We start from the raw sequence: 17,229 nt of genomic DNA, 5'->3' as shown, positions 1-17,229 counted from the left end.
CTTCTGATATTATGATGTGCAATGATGTACATCGGTTTGAGTACTGCTCCAGTCAAAACTGCTATAGCAAATATACTTACGGCCTTGTCCAATGCTTCTTTCACCACTGCAGGACTAATCTGACATAGGATAATATTTTATGCTTGATATTACCACAATTATCATCAAAAATGGCAATTAAATGAGACTTTAAATCTAAGAATGTACTAATTAAAGCCTTTTTGTCATGACATAAAAGCCAAATAAGTCACCTGACACCATTTTTTACTCACTCTTCCCTTCATTTAAAGGGCAGCCTACTGTAATACTGCATGTTTACAATTGGGTGTGTATAAGTTTACTTTGAGAAGACAGCTAAATTCAATATGTCATTACAGAGAGGTTTCCTTATATGGTATGCCTTATTTAGACGAAAGTTCTGTAATGGCAACATGTAGCAGGTTTTGATTTTTGCCTGCATTTTTCACAAAAATTTATTTATTTGTTTTTATTCATCCAAGGATCATCACACAATAGACATACAGGATCTGTCAAGGTAATACAATGCAATTCAATAGGCCAAAATATACAACATACAGCATACATAACATGTTTTATGAAGGTAGAACAGATGGTCAGCTGTGGTCTTGATTTAGGAGCTATCCCGGCATTTGCCTTGGGGATTCATGAAAACCACAGAAAACCCAAATCAGGATGGCTAAACAGAGCAATTCCGTCCTCCCTAATATGAGGTCAGTGTCTTAACAGCTCAATGCACATGTTGGCACAGACAGTAAAGGGTTCGAGGAGATAATGGGACCAGAGGGCTGGGGGAACCGAAATAGAGAAGGAAAATTGTTGCTGGAATTCTGCAAGAGGAATGGGCTGGCGATCGCAAATTCCTGGTACAAGAAGAGAAGTAGCCACAAAATAACTTGGTACAGTGGAGACTGGTCCCAAACTTCAGTAGTAGACTATGTACTAGTGGATAGGCAGATGATGAGCAGCCTCACAGATGTTAAGGTCATTCCATCTGAGGCCTTAGACAGTGACCATCGGCTGTTAGTAGCCACCCTGAGAGAGAAAAAAGATAGGAGGGCAACAGATATACAGGAGAAAAGGTTGAAGACATGGATGCTGAAAGAGGATGAACGGAGGACCCAGTACCAGACACTGATCAGGAAGAAGCTGCCAAAGGAAGATCAGAGAACAGTGGAAGAAGAATGGGGAGATTTTAAGAGGGCTCTAGTTGAGGCAGCTGAGACTGTGTGCAGAAGAACTAGCACAAAGAGGAGAAGTAAGGAAACCCCATGGTGGAACAACATATGTAAAGAGGCAGTACTTCGAAAGAACAAAGCCTTCAGAGAATGATTCCAGACCCGAACAGAGGAAGCTAGGGTAAAATATAAGGAAAGCAAGAAAGCGGCACAGACCATAGTAAGGGCGGAGAAGAAGACGTGGATGGAAAAATGGACAAGAATGTTAGAAGAGGACAGTGAAGGGAACAAAAAAGTACTTTACACCATGGTAAGAAATAAGAGGAACGACAGAAGCGAGTGCCTGAGGATCATGGATAATAATGGAAGAGTTGTGGAGGAAATGCATGAGCTCGAAAAGATTTGGAAGGAGTACTTTGAAGATCTGTTGAGTGCCGCCAAGTGGGTAACTAACAGCGATGGAGAGCCTAAGGCAGCAGACGATTATAATAGTGGGGAAATTGATGATCTAACTTGGAATGAAGTGGAAGAAGCCATAAAGAGGATGAAAGGGGGCAAGGCACCAGGTTGGGACGAAGTAACAGTGGATATGATACGAGCAGCAGGAGTAGTAGGAACCCAGTGGCTATACAGAGTGCTGAGGGTGGTGTGGAAGGAGAACAGAATTCCTGAGGATTGGAAGAAAGGAATTATAGTCCTGATCTTCAAGAAAGGGGATAAAAGGAGATGTGAGAACTACAGAGGAATCACCCTGCTATGCCACTGTGGAAAAATCTATGAAAAGATCCTGGAGAAGAGAATAAGAAGCAGTATTGAAAGTAGACTACAAGAGGAGCAGCACGGTTTCAGACCGGGAAGATCAACAACGGACCTCATATTTGCGGTAAGGCAACTGCAGGAAAGGCACTATGAGTACGGGAAGGACTTAATCATGGCCTTTTTAGATATTGAGAAGGCGTATGACAGTATCTGTAGGGACAAGCTCTGGGATGTGCTGAACGCAAAAGGGATAGATGAAGAGATAACACGAAAAGTCAGAAAAATGTATGAGGGAAGTGAGAGTTGTGTGAAAGTGGGGAGGGAACGTACTGCATGGTTCAAGCTGGAAAATGGGCTGCAACAGGGAAGTGTACTTTTGCCTTTATTGTTTATTATTGTTATGGATGAAATCCTACAGCAAGTATCAGATGCAATTGGAGATCATAAAATGAAAGCAGTGCTTTTTGCCGATGACCTGATGTTATGGGGAAATTGCGAGAAGGAGGTGCAAGAGCAGTTAGATGTATGGGAGGCAACGGCAGCACAATATGGAATGCATTTCTCTGCAAAGAAAAGTGAAATAATTGTCACAACAAGGAAGAAGAATAGGCCAATTGTGGATATAACTTGTGGAGGGGAAAAACTACAAGTGGTAGAGAACTTCAAGTACCTGGGAAGCATGATTGAAAGTAAGGGGGGAAACGCAATGGAAATAAATGAAAGGTGCAGAAAAGCAGAGCAGTTCTACAAATGCATTAGGGGGCTTATTTGGAGCAAGGAAGTGCCACAGAAATCCAAGGGAATTATATACCGAACCTACTTTGTCCCCATATGACATACGGAAGTGAGACATGGGTAATGCACAAAAGCGACAAAAGTAGAATACAGGCTAGTGAAATGAAGTTCCAGAGGAGCAGGTTGAGTGTAACAAGACGAGACAGATTGCGAAATGTGTATGTGAGGGAAAGACTAAAGGAGGAACCAGTACAGGACAGGATAGAAAAATCAAGACTGCAGTGGTATGGACACATGAAGAGAATGGATGAGGGAAGAATTCCAAAGAGGATGTTTGATCTGCAACTGGAGGGGAAGAGGCCCAGAGGAAGACCAAGAGATAGATGGGTGAAGGGAGTGAAGGAATGTGTGATGAGAAGAGGAGAGAACTGGACGAAGGTGGAAGAGGGGGAATGGTGGAAAGACAGAACACGATGGAGAGGCTTGTGTTCCCGACAGACCCAGCCAGTGGCTGGAAACTGTCCAAGATGATGATGATGATGTCTTAACAGCTGCACTGTCTCATTCGGTAAGCCCCCATTGTACAATGTTTCTACACCCACACAGATACTCCGCAAGCCACCGTATGGTGCATGGCGGAGGGTACCCTGTACCACTACTTGTCATTTCCCCTCCTGTTCCACTCGCAAATAGAGCGAGATAAAAACGACTATCTGTACACCTCTGTAGGAGCACTAATTTCCCCGTATCTTATCTTTGTGGTCCTTACGCGCAATGTATGTTGGTGGCTGTAGAATCATTTCGCAGTCAGCCTCAAATGCCAGTTCTCTAAATTTTTCAAAAAGAACATTGCCTTTCCTGCAGGAATTCCCATTTGAGTTCCCGAAGTATCTCTGTAACACGTATGTGTTGTTCAAACCTAGCAACCTGCCTCTGAATTGCTTCCATGTCTTCCTTCAATCCGACCTGTAAGGATCCCAAACACTCCAGCAGTACTCAAGAATAGGTTGCACCAGTGTCCTTCATGTGGCCTCCTTTATACGTCAACCACTCTTTCGTAAAATTGTCCTAAAATTGTGCCCCGACCGAGACTCGAACCCAGGATCTACTGCTTACATGGCAGATGCTCTATCCATCTGAGCCACCGAGGGCACAGAGGATAGCGCGACTGCAGGGACTTATCCCTTGCACGCTTCCCATGAGACCCACATGCCCAACTGTCCACAACCTAAATTCATCCCAGTTGGGGCACACATTTTCAACTGTTCCCACTAGGTTATATCAACAACACCTGTTGGCAGCTAAAGGATTCGATTAATTATCATTTCTTTCTAAGAAAAGCTGCACGGTCATCATTGATATCTTTTCTGTCGGAACAGTTACTATTTTCATATAGTTTCCTGATTGTTTCTTGATTTATACACAACTTTTTTCACGTAACTTGCAGTATAAAACATAGTTTCATTCTTCAGTGCCACACAAATTTAGGACAGATCTGATGACTATTGGACTGTTCCCAGTTACTTGCAATGCAAAACACAGTTCCACTATTCACTGTCACACAAACTAAGGCATCCAATGACGACTCCTGGACAATGAAAGTGCTGCTGTGCCCCTCGCATCAACTCCAGATTCCATCACAAATACTCCATTCTGCAAAAATGGCTAACTTTAAAAACATTATATATCAGTTTCTCCAAATAACATCAGCATCCCTGATTTCCACTTTGACGACTCGATGTTATCTCAATGGCAGACATGAGTAACTCATATAAATTTAACATGCATAAATTACAGGTCATAATAATTATGGCCAATTAACAATGGATGTCAACAGAACTGAAGCTGATGTCACTGTTAAATCATGGTGTATTCATACTAGATGGAACATCAAGACAAAGTCACCACTAAGTAGATGTAGATGCTCCATCTCTAATGACCTTGTTGCCGGGACATTAAACACTAATCTCCCCCCCCCTCCTCCTCCAGTACCCAACAGTGATAGTAGGTTACGAGATACAACCTGTGTAACAGAATCAGAATGTACTACCAGAATTAAAGAACTAGAAATAATAGAATTTATTAACAGTGAAAGCAAAATTCATAGCAGACGCTATTGATAAAGTTTGTATGGTAAACTGCTGGAAACTGAAGAACAGAAAAAGTGCTATCCAAACATTCCAAAACCTCAACATCTGTTTACTAGAGAAAATATATACATACAAACACATTACACAATATTTACAAGGCAATATGTATGACCTTTTATCATGTCTGTTCAATTGCTTTCTATTTCTAATTACCAAATAACATAAAAAATAATTGGCTTCTAGGGTTCCGTACATCAATCAGTAAAAACAGAAACATAGGTTCACTTTGTTGTTTGTCTGTCCAACAGTTAAGAGTCAAGAATGGGTAGAGGTATCAAATTGAAATTTATGTCACATACTACGGTCTATGATCTCTTGGCAGAGTCAAAAATTTAAGCTTCTAATTCAATGCAATCAAAAGATATGACCATTTATGTCACTTATTTTGATACTCACAAACTCACTCATCAAAGCCTTCCTGTTTTCGTTGAAACAAATTTTGCCAAGGAGCACGGTTTCACAGTGTAAGTAAAGGAAAAACTTCTAAAATTGTTAATTTGTAATTATATCACAAAAATATTTTTTTGTTGTTTGTTGCCCACCTGCTTCTGTCCATTTGCTAGGAGCCTTTTTCTCAGGAACGGGTAGAGATGTATGTCCCGTGGTGATGTATATAATTTTTAGCTTCTAAGCCAACGTCATCACAAGATACGGTCAAATAAGCCACATAATCTGATATTCGCAAACTTGCTCATCAAACCTACAGATTTATCTGTACATAGGTTGGGCAGGGTGATCCAGTGGTAAAGCACGTGGCAGGAAACCCAGAGGTCACAGGAACAAATCTCGGATGGACCACAGATATTTCAGTCTTTGCTTTGACTAGTCTTCACCTGTCAATGATATGAAGTGCCACGAGGTACAATATGTGATTCATACTTCACATTAAACTGTACGCCCCACTTGTTCAGTTGGACAACTGGGGCAGGCTGAAGACACACAGATCACACAAAGGGTGTCCAACAGAAAATCTTGCACCAGGCCAGTAAGCCACACAAATTTATTAATAATATCTATATAGATAATTATAACCATATATAGATAATTATATTTATATAGAACACTCAGTGCTTGAGTCCTGCTCAATAACACACATTGGACAGACATCCATGTTGTCCTAGAACCTCTCCAATGTGTGAGAAAGAACAAAGTATACAATAAAATGCAGACTAAAAAGGCTCAAATGCACAAAATCCACTTATATAACATGAGTGCAGACAATGTTATCATCCCCCACACAAATATCACTGTCAAAACTTATTTTCTGAGAAACCTTGGCATAAATATCTGTTCCATTCTGCTGACAGCCTATCAGAATGCCGTCATTTGAAACACATTACGGAACGTTTTGAAATCTTGTTCCATGATGTGTGGCTCTACCTTTATAGTTATTTTCATGAAATCACATTCACTGGTTCCATAATCTATAATTAATTTCTTGGGTTTCAACTTAACCTACATCCTGGACTAGACAACAATTCAATTCAGTATGTCACCGCAATGTACAATCCAAAAAAATTATGTAGAAGTGAAACAAATATTGTTAGCGTTCTGCCTCGAGACAACACTATTACAATAGCAAAGCTACAATGTCTCCAGCATCTTGCCAATAAGTGAAAGAACTGATCATGTTATTGGATTCTAGATCAGCACTTGCTCTCTTCCAGTGTTTATACAAGTGCAAATTATTGTTACCCTATTGCATCCAACATATATGGCCTAAAAACCATTATCGTAGAACCTTTGACAGGACAAACAACTTGCTGGATATAAAGGCATCTTGCAATATTACACAGTAGAAATTTTTGTCAAATATATGCTACATGTTTATTATGCAGTTACCATTTGGGTCAAGGAAGCAAGGAACAAAGAGTGACAGGAGTCTCCCAGAAGTAGGAGATGAGCTCAAGCACAAATACACCATTCACTGCCAATGTGTGGCTGGCAAGACACCTGACAACCCTCAATAAATTTCAAAATATTCATTCACTTCCACATATTGACCCATAAAAACCACCACGAATGAGAGCCTTTAGGGATGTGAAACAAATCAAGTCATGCAACAGATTTCATTATCCATCCAGACTGCTTTCATTTTTAAAATGAACAGTTTTAATACCACATGATGAGTCTTCAGAGTAACCCATCCAACTATCAGCAAAATTTACATTCTATGATACACAATAAAATACATTTTAAAAATAAAAGCAATCCAGATGGACAATAAAATATGCTGCAAAGGTAGTGAGTGTGGATTTTCTCTAAAGACAGTATGTCAGTTTTGCTAAATCAAGCTATACATGAACAGGCAGAAGCACCCATTGCAGGCTACTTCTGTAAAGTACACTAAACTAACAGTATTCAGTGAACCATGGACACCACACCCAGAAGATACCAGCAGAGGTGTCAAAGCATCGATCATACGGAAGAAATATAATGCAGCATAACAACCCAGAAGATTTTACCTTCAATGGAAATTGCCACAAAAGCCTACAGACATATTTACTAACAGTAACTTATAACTAGTGCTAATCTGCAAAAACTTTTAATAATTATGGTAGTTACATATTACCTGACATGCATATTAAGAGAAAATAGTGGCCACTCTTCATCTTACACTACCCAGCAGCTAGTTTTAGCTAATACTTTAAATAGCAATACATGTCTGAGACACCTATCACTGGTTCAAGGAACACCTGCAGTGTCGAAGTTTTACATCATCCCCACTGTGGGCACTTAGTGGACTGGACACAAAGCGTATGGTTTCAAGTGAATAAACGGGCCTTTTTTCCACAAGTTATCTAATCTGAGATCTGATAAAACTGAACTGTTCCCTGCTGACATAAATAACATTGTAATTGCCACAGAAGAAATGCAAAATATATAAGGTCTTATGAACAGTTTTAGTCACCTTGGAAACTCACATTTAATTCTGAACTACAAACAATGTTGTATGAAACTGAGAAGCATCCAGAATGAATCTATCACTCAGCAGTAGAGTGCACACTGTTGTGAAACTTCCTGGTATATTAAAACTGTGTGTCAGAAAGTTGGTAACTAGTAATCTCAAACTACTGTGTTACAAGTTACCAACATAACATCACTTGCTGTAAGTAAACTTCTCAGATGGGGAAAAAAACCTCTTACAACAATCAATGTAGTTGGGCCCCATTCCAAAATTAACCATAGCAACTGCTAACAACACAATGTACAGCAAACAATAAGCATTTCTATTGGTTAATTAGCATTTATAACTTTGGAAGTATGAAGGGCAAGTGAGAGAGTTAAGCATTGTGTCACATGCAAATGTTTCTTCTAGTTCCTATCACGTATTGAATACGGGTTAATGCTGGTTCCTGAAACTCTAAGTGACATAACTGCTATCCATCTACGAATCTGCCATTCAGAGATTTCAGCATTACCATCAAACTAGCATGCTGCCTTTCTTTGAATATGCATATCTTCTGTTAGTCCTACTAGGTATCTACATCTACATCCATACTCTGCAAAGCACTGTGAAGAGCATTACAGAGGATATGTCGCACTGTACCAGTTATTATAGCTTTTCCCCTTTCCATCCACGTATGGAGTAGGAAAAGAACAACTGTTTAAATATCTCTCTGAGTGCTTAATTAATCTTGTCCTCATGACACCTATGGAAGTGATATGTAGGGGCTTGTAGTATATTCCTAAAGTCGTGATTTAAAACCAGTTTTGAAACTTTGTAATTAGCACTTCTCAGGGTAATATCTGTATACCTTCAAGGGCCTGCTTGTAAGTTCTTTGCACCCCTCGATACTCTCCCACATGTCGAACAAACCTGTTACCATTCTTGCTGTCTTTTTCTGTAAACATGCAATATTTCCTGTTAGACCACATTTCATACATTTGAGCAATATCCTAAGCTGAGATGCACAGGTGTTTTGTAAAGTAGTCTACTTCACAGACAGACTGCACTTTCAGAGTGCTGCCAATGAAATCTAGTCTGTCATCTATGACTGAGCCTATGTGAACATTGCACTTCATATCTATACAAACTGTTCCACCTAAGTATTTGTCTTCATTGACTGATTCAAATTGTGACTCACTGATACTGTAATTACAGGATACCAAAGTTTTGTATTTTATCAAGTGCACAATTTTACATTTCTGTTCATTTAAAGAAAGTTTCCTACCTTTGTGCCACTTTGAAATCTTTTCAGAATATGACTGAACATCCGTGTAGCTTTTTTCAGATAGTACTTCATTAAAAGTTATCTGTATCATCTGCAAGATTACTATTGTCTGCCAGGTCATCAATATAAAACATGACAAGCAAGGGTCCCAATACACTTCACTGGTGCATGACTTAAGGGGTCAACAGAAGTGTCCGAATCCAACCGTCTGCTTTGAACCGTGACATAATGGTGGTGTTTTGTGTGACATCACTACAGCGCAGAGTTTTTGAGTTGCCTGTGTTTGTAGATGATGTCTTGTTGAGTTTGATGGTGGCGTATGTATATGTGCCGAGCGTAACCGGTTGTATTGGGTTCATTTGTGGTTTGGTTTTGACAATTGCAACATTGTTGTGTGTGTACATAGTTGATGGTATAATGTGGTTTGGAAGTGTTTTCACTGAATTATTAATAATTTTTTTATGCATTTGACTTTTTTGTTGGGTCTTATTACTTTACTGTTTGTTGTGCAGAAAGAAGTTTAAATTGTTGTATGGCTTCTGTTGTTGGAGATGAATATGACTGTGAATTTTAATAGTGCATCATTGCATGCCGAGATGGGTGAGAACATTATGTCTATTATTAAATTTCTGCAGTTATTTGGGCTGATTGCAGATTATTTGTGGTAATAATATGAGTCTTACAAGAGTTATGGCATCTTGGACCAGGGACGATTATGTGTGGAGTGTTAGCGGGGTATCTGGCAGTGGATTAGATGTGGTACCTGGTTCAAGAAATCTACAGGGTGTTTCAAAAATGACCGGTATATTTGAAATGGCAATAAAAACTAAACGAGCAGCAATAGAAATACACCGTTTGTTGCAATATGCTTGGGACAACAGTACATTTTCAGGCAGACAAACTTTCGAAATTACAGTAGTTACAATTTTCAAGAACAGATGGCGCTGCGGTCTGGGAAACTCTATAGTACGATATTTTCCACATATCCACCATGCATAGCAATAATATGGCGTAGTCTCTGAATGAAATTACCCGAAACCTTTGACAACGTGTCTGGCGGAGTGGCTTCACATGCAGATGAGATGTACTGCTTAAGCTGTTCAATTGTTTCTGGATTCTGGCGGTACACCTGGTCTTTCAAGTGTCCCCACAGAAAAAAGTCACAGGGGTTCATGTCTGACGAATAGGGAGGCCAATCCACGCCGCCTCCTGTATGTTTCGGATAGCCCAAAACAATCACACGATCATCGAAATATTCATTCAGGAAATTAAAGACGTCGGCCTTGCGATGTGGCCGGGCACCATCTTGCATAAACCACGAGGTGTTCGCAGTGTCGTCTAAGGCAGTTTGTACCACCACAAATTCACGAAGAATGTCCAGATAGCGTGATGCAGTAATCGTTTCGGATCTGAAAAATGGGCCAATGATTCCTTTGGAAGAAATGGCGGCACAGACCAGTACTTTTTGAGGATGCAGGGACGATGGGACTGCAACATGGGGCTTTTCGGTTCCCCATATGCGCCAGTTCTGTTTATTGACGAAGCCGTCCAGGTAAAAATAAGCTTCGTCAGTAAACCAAATGCTGCCCACATGCATATCGCCGTCATCAATCCTGTGCACTATATCGTTAGCGAATGTCTCTCGTGCAGCAATGGTAGCGGCGCTGAGGGGTTGCCGCGTTTGAATTTTGTATGGATAGAGGTGTAAAATCTGGCGCATGAGACGATACGTGGACGTTGGCGTCATTTGGACCGCAGCTGCAACACGGCGAACGGAAACCCGAGGCCTCTGTTGGATCACCTGCTGCACTAGCTGCGCGTTGCCCTCTGTGGTCGCCGTACGCGGTCGCCCTACCTTTCCAGCACGGTCATCCGTCACGTTCCCAGTCCGTTGAAATTTTTCAAACAGTCCTTTATTGTATCGCTTTTCAGTCCTTTGGTTACATTAAACCTCCGTTGAAAACTTCGTCTTGTTGCAACAACACTGTGTTCTAGGCGGTGGAATTCCAACACCAGAAAAATCCTCTGTTCTAAGGAATAAACCAAGTTGTCTACAGCACACTTGCACGTTGTGAACAGCACACGCTTACAGCAGAAAGACGACGTACAGAATGGCGCACCCACAGACTGCGTTGTCTTCTATATCTTTCACATCACTTGCAGCGTCATCTGTTCTTGAAAATTGTAACTACTGTAATTTCGAAAGTTTGTCCGCCTGAAAAGTACTGTTGTCCCAAGCATATTGCAACAAACGGTGTATTTCTATCGCTGCTCGTTTAGGTTTTATTGCCGTTTCAAATATACCGGTCATTTTTGAAACACCCTGTAGGTTGCCCATGAAGGAGAATGTTTGCCGACTTATTTTTGTTATAGGGGCTCTATCAGTTTTTATGCACATAAGACTGGTGTGAGTGAGAGAATAGTGTTCAATTGGTTTTCTTTTTGTCGAGAGGTTTGTTCTGAGTATGTTAAATATAAAGGGAAGTTGGATGGGCCAGGTATGGTCGTTGATATCAACGAATCTAAGTCTGGTAAGAGAAAGTATGGGAGGGGTAGTTCTCAGGTTGATCTGTGGGTGTGGAGGGCTGTTATTTTGCGGTGGGTGGGAGGAGGGGCGGGGGGGGGGGGGGGGGGTGCTGATTGTGCTTTTAGGGTTTTGGAGGCCCATACTAAGAGGGAATTGGTGGGTTTGATGGAAGAATATATTGAGGGAGGGAGCACTATAGTTTCAGATGCATTTTCATCCTATAGGTAGTTGGAGAAGAGGGGTTATGAGCATTTAGTTGTTAATCACAGTATTCAATTTAAATATCAAGAAAATGGGGCATGTACCAGTATGATTGAGGATTTTTTTTTTTTCTGGGCAGGGGGGGGCGGGACAATTTACTCAGTTACAGGAAGGGGGAAGAGGTGCTCTTCCAACTTGCAATCCCATTTAGAGGAGTATTGCTGGTTGAAGAGTGTCCTTGGAGATTATTTAATTTTTTGCATCTTTTTAGGGCTGTGGGTAAGATGTATAGGCAGAGGGTGGTGAGTTGAGGGGGTTGGGATTGTGTGGGTGTGGGGAGGGGGGGGGGGGATTGTTTTATGATTATGTTGTAGAAGACCAGTTTGGTTGCAGTTTTTGTTGATTTGTAAGTTGTGATTGATTTTGGTTTATTTTGTGCTCTTTGTTTGGGGGTGGGGGGTGATGTGTGTGGTTTGAGGTTGGTTAATGGATGGTAGGCTGTTGGTGGTTTACGAGGTTTTTTTTTTATTTTTTGGTGTGTGTGTGTGTGTGTGTGTGTGTGTGTGTGTGTGTGTGTGTGGGCGCGCGCGCGCACTTGTGTGCTTGGGGTTGTCAATATAGATTTTATCACCACAATCTGTTGTTGGTAAGTAATTTTTGTTTTGGCTATATTCTAAAGTAACTGTGAAGTTCTGTGTATTTATGGCAGGTTGACTGTTTTAATTGATGTAGTGGTGTCTGATTTTTGGGTTGTTGAGGTGATGGTCTTTTTGTTCTATGTTTCATAGTTGTAGGAGTTGGTTCAGTTGTGGTTGAGCTGCATTGGTCAAGGTTGGTTTAAGGGAATACCATGATTTTGGTTTTTTTTATATTGTTTGTTTTGGGATTGTGCGGCATTTTTTTATTGTTGTATATTTAGCTTGTCGCTGCCCTAAATCCCCAGTTTCCCATGGTTGTCCTGCTAGTTTAATTTTCAGTAATGCCTGACTTAAGTTATTTCTACTACTACTTATGAATTTCCATCCAAAATAACATGCTGTACCCTTTCTACCTATAAACCCTCAACCAGCCAGAAATTTTGTTTGATACCGTCTTACAATCATACTTGTTATAATGAACATTGCCATGTAGTAGAGTAAAAATCTTTACTGAAGTCAAGAAATACTGCTGCTGCTTAATTGCTTTGATCCATGTTTCCAGAATATCATGTGAGAAAAGCCTGAGTTGGGTTTCTCAAGAGCAATGGTTTCAAAATATTCAGGAATGGTCGTTAGCATGAAGGTAATTCCATTTGAAAATACCTCATTACAATGGAGCTCAGAATATGTTCTAGAATTCTACAACAGCTGGATGTTAATGATATCTGTTCGTAGTTTAGTGGATCTCTTCTGATACCCTTCTTGTAGATGTGTTCAATCTGTCCTTTCTTCCCACCACTGTGCACAGTTTTTAGTGCAGGGGATCTAAAATAAATCGTTGTTACCATGGGAGCAAACTCATCTGTTCCTCAACACCATGAGTGCTAGTGCCTGTGTCATCAATCTTCGTAATGCCATGAGAATTAAACTAGGATACCCCTTCTATATCTCTCTTTGTAAAGACGCAGCTAAAAATAACACCGAACGAGGTGGCGCAGTGGTTAGACACTGGACTCGCATTCGGGAGGAAGACGGTTCAATCCCGCGTCCAGCCATCCTGATTTAGGTTTTCCGTGATTTCCCTAAATCGCTCCAGGCAAAGGTCAGGATGGTTCCTTTCAAAGAGCACGGCCGACTTCCTTCCCGTCCTTCCCTAATCCGATAATACTGATGACCTCACTGTCTGGTCTCCTTCCCCAAAACAACCAACCAACCAACTAAAAATAACAGTTCATTAATTTTCTTTTGATTTCCTACATCTGGACACTAACTTCGGCACCAATGAAGTCTTTTACATATGGCCAGGATTTCTCCTTTCACAGGCATTGGCTTCATCATCTCAGAACTCAACTGTCACCTTCCACTTAATTTGGATCTTGGCTGCAGTGCATGTCATCTGTCACTGCAGCCAAGATTTCATCGGGGGAAGCCGGCCCAATACATAACTTCAACTTCTTTTGCATTTTGTGTGAGATGACATGGTAATCATTGAAGACTTCTTGAATTGTTCTGCTGACAGGCAAAGGTGTTTCATTCAGCGTATCTATATATAGCTCTATGCTTTGTTTTGCACATTTGAATAGTCTCTATTTAAAAGAAGTTTTCTCACAAAGACTATACCACGGAGGGTATCTCCTATCACATTGACTGCTCTACCAGGTTTATGTCCAGTACTTTGAGAACCATTCTTCTAAACGAGGCCACAGTTCTCTTACATGTACTTGTCTAGAGGTAATTATTTTGAGTTGTTCTTTAAGATACGACGTTACTTTGTTACCTTGTTTACTGAATATGTAAATCTATTCAGTAGTTTCATATGACACAAAAGATCTAATTTACTTGCTTTCGATGATTTTTTATTTTTCACTCTAACAGAAGGTGGCTTTGTTAAGCACTCACCATTTGTCAGTATCTTCAGCTGATTGTTGAAGAAATCGTTCTCGCGATCAGTTACATCAGCACAGGGCTTGCACAGACGAACTGGATCAACGAAGCCCATACGTGGAAGTCCCAACTTGGTAGCACAGCATGAGTTACAGAAGATGTTACCACAGCGTCGGCAGTGATGCTGCAACCGCAGTTTTGATACTTTCATTTCGTTGTTATTGTAACAAAATTACACTACTTATGGTGGAATACTTAATCAGCACATGTAGTGGAAGAAAAACTTTCCGCCCAGAATTTCTCGGAAATATGTGCATGTAGAGGTAACAGCTGTCAGTTCCCAAATGAAAATACATATATATTAACAACAGCAATATAACGGATATGCTTAATTAATGTCTGCAATATGAGTACCTTTCTGCGTAACATATCGAACTTGACTTCGCAGTTTGAACAATGTGCTGCCTGAAACAAAAATATTTTATTTCACATACTTTCTTTGGTATTTCATTTCCGCTTCTATGTCAAACTGCAATTCCCGTACCTCGCTGTCGGGTATCCATGAAGGTTCCTGCAGAGTAAACGGACTTAAGTTGCCGTCGAGATTTACTAATCGTAATCCCGACTTAGACTTCACGAGTTTTTTTGGTGCTGTCTTCTCCATTCTTTTGTACAATTTTTCATACTTCCCACACTGATAACACGTCAATCAGCCTCACCTTCATATCACCCAAAAGATGTAAACATGTCAAAGTTGCTACACGCAAACACCTGTTCCACAGATTTTCAGAATGTCAATTTACATAGTTGTCGCTGACAAAATTGAAGTTACGTGAAAGTCACAGTCGTCCTTATTTCTACGGAAAAATCGATATTTCTGCAGAAATTTCGAACACATAATTTACGATGTATCACGTACTTTTGATACGTGTTACTCGTTAATTATTCTAGACGTGTATTGTTGGACGATTTTACTACTGTGAAATACGGTTAAAGTTCAAATAAATTCTCAAAATTCCCTAAAAGTCGATTCAATCTGGTCGTCGTTGCTCGGAACTCAAAAAGATTTTAAAACTAATTTCAATTTCATCAATAGCATACTCTGTCAACGGAACAGGAAATCAGTTTCAAGGATTTTTCGGGAAATTTTTGACTCTATATTTGGTGATGTGTGTGTGTGTGTGTGTGTGTAAATTAGATTAGTTTTACTTTCATTCCAATTGATCCGTAGTGAGGAGGTCCACCAGGATGTAGAACATGTCAGGAAAACAATAATGCATAACAAATACTTAGAACTGAAACAAATAAACTAATGTCCTTCCACAGGTCCCAAGTGGAATGATCGTCATTTTTTTAATGAACACTGTATGAAAGAATCATTTTACAAACACTCATTTACTACGATCGTATTAATGCACTGAATTTAAAATTTAAATAAATGTTTTTTTATTTATAGCGTAATAAATATATAATAGATCTACTACAATACTTATTTACAATGAACACATTACTGCAGTGAAATGGTATATATACACACACAAATCAGTTGGTTCTACTGAGAAATTCATCAATGGAGTAGAAGGATTTGGCCACCAATAAGTCCTTTAGGCTTCTCTTAAACTGAATTTCATTGGTTGTTAAGCTTTTTATGGCTGCCGGCAAGTTATTGAAAATGTGTGTTTCTGAATAATGCACACTTTTTTGCACAAGAGTAAGTGACTTTAAATCCTTGTGAAGTTTATTCTTATTTCTCGCATTGATTCCATGAACTGAGCTGTTGGTTTGAAAAAGTTATATTTTTAATGATAAATTTCAAGAAGGAATAAATATATTGGGAAGCAGTAGTTAGTATCCCTAGTTCCCCAACTGGCTTCTGCAGGGTGTTCTTGAGTACATACCACTATAACTCTTATTGCATGATTTTGTGCCTGGAAAACTTTAGCTTGGCTTGATGAATTACCCTAAAAATAATCCTATATGACATTATGGAACGAAAGTAAACATAGTATGCCAGCTTTTTAATTTTTATATCCCCTATGTCTGACACAATTCGGATTGTAAATAAAGATTTGTTAAGACACTTCAACAGTTCTGTGGTGTGCTACTCCCAGTTGAATTTATTATCATGCTGTAATCACAAGAATTTAACACTGTCCACTTCTTCTCTCTGCTTGTCATCATATGTTAGGCATATACTCATGGGACACCCCTTACAAGTTTTGAACTGCATGTGGTGTGTTTTTTCAAAGTTTAGTGACAAAGGACTGATGACCATAGATGTTAAGTCCCATAGTGCTCAGAGCCAGTGAGAAAGAATTGGGAAGTAACCAGTGATTAATGTCCACAAATATTTTATTAGAGGATCTTTCTAAAACTACACTTGATTTGCTATTTATCACAATGTTTGTATCATCAGCAAGCAAAACAAACTTGCCATCTGGTAATGTTACTGATGAAAGGTCATTGATATACACAAGAAAAAGTAAAGGACCTAAGATGGAACCTTGTGGGACCCCACATGTAATTATTTCCCAGTTGAATGAAGCCTGATCGCTGAAAACATGTCTGTTTTCTAATAACACTCTTTGTTTCGTGCCGCAGATATAAGATTTGAACCATTTTGCAGCATTTTCTGTTACACCATAATATTCTAATTTACTTATAAGGATATTGTAATTTACACAGTCAAATGCCTTTGACAGGTCACAAAATATACCAGTTGCCTAGAATTTTTTGTCTAATGAATTAAGTGCATTTTCACTGTAAGTGTAGATAGCCTTCTCAATATCGGAACCCTTTAGAAATCCGAACTGCGACTTTGACAGTATGGTATTTGTGATAAGATGGTTATAAAGCTGATTGTACATTACCTTTTCTAAAATTTTTGAGAACGCTGGCAAAAGTGAAATTGGATGGAAATTTCATGCTACTGCTTTATCTCCCTTCTTAAACAATGGCTTAACT

General features: G+C 39.7%; 1 protein-coding gene across 1 annotated transcript in view; it reads right to left on the bottom strand.

Annotated features, from left to right (window-relative positions):
* The window catches only part of LOC126419911 (zinc finger FYVE domain-containing protein 21-like), a 61,321-nt gene extending 46,241 nt beyond the window's left edge, over positions 1 to 15,080 (bottom strand). Inside the window, exons 1-3 of the mRNA XM_050087191.1 lie at positions 14,810 to 15,080; positions 14,680 to 14,730; positions 14,281 to 14,449 (exon numbers count right to left, since the gene is read on the bottom strand). Of these exons, the coding sequence (XP_049943148.1) occupies positions 14,281 to 14,449; positions 14,680 to 14,730; positions 14,810 to 14,929 (340 nt within the window). The 5' untranslated portion in view covers positions 14,930 to 15,080. The remainder of the gene's footprint in view (positions 1 to 14,280; positions 14,450 to 14,679; positions 14,731 to 14,809) is intronic.
* Positions 15,081 to 17,229: the final 2,149 nt, after the last annotated feature.

This window comes from Schistocerca serialis, chromosome 9 (genome assembly GCF_023864345.2).
Source record: "Schistocerca serialis cubense isolate TAMUIC-IGC-003099 chromosome 9, iqSchSeri2.2, whole genome shotgun sequence".
NCBI lineage: Eukaryota > Metazoa > Arthropoda > Insecta > Orthoptera > Acrididae > Schistocerca > Schistocerca serialis.
The sequence above is the reverse complement of the archived record's forward strand: the minus strand, read 5'-3'. Positions and strand labels throughout refer to the sequence as shown.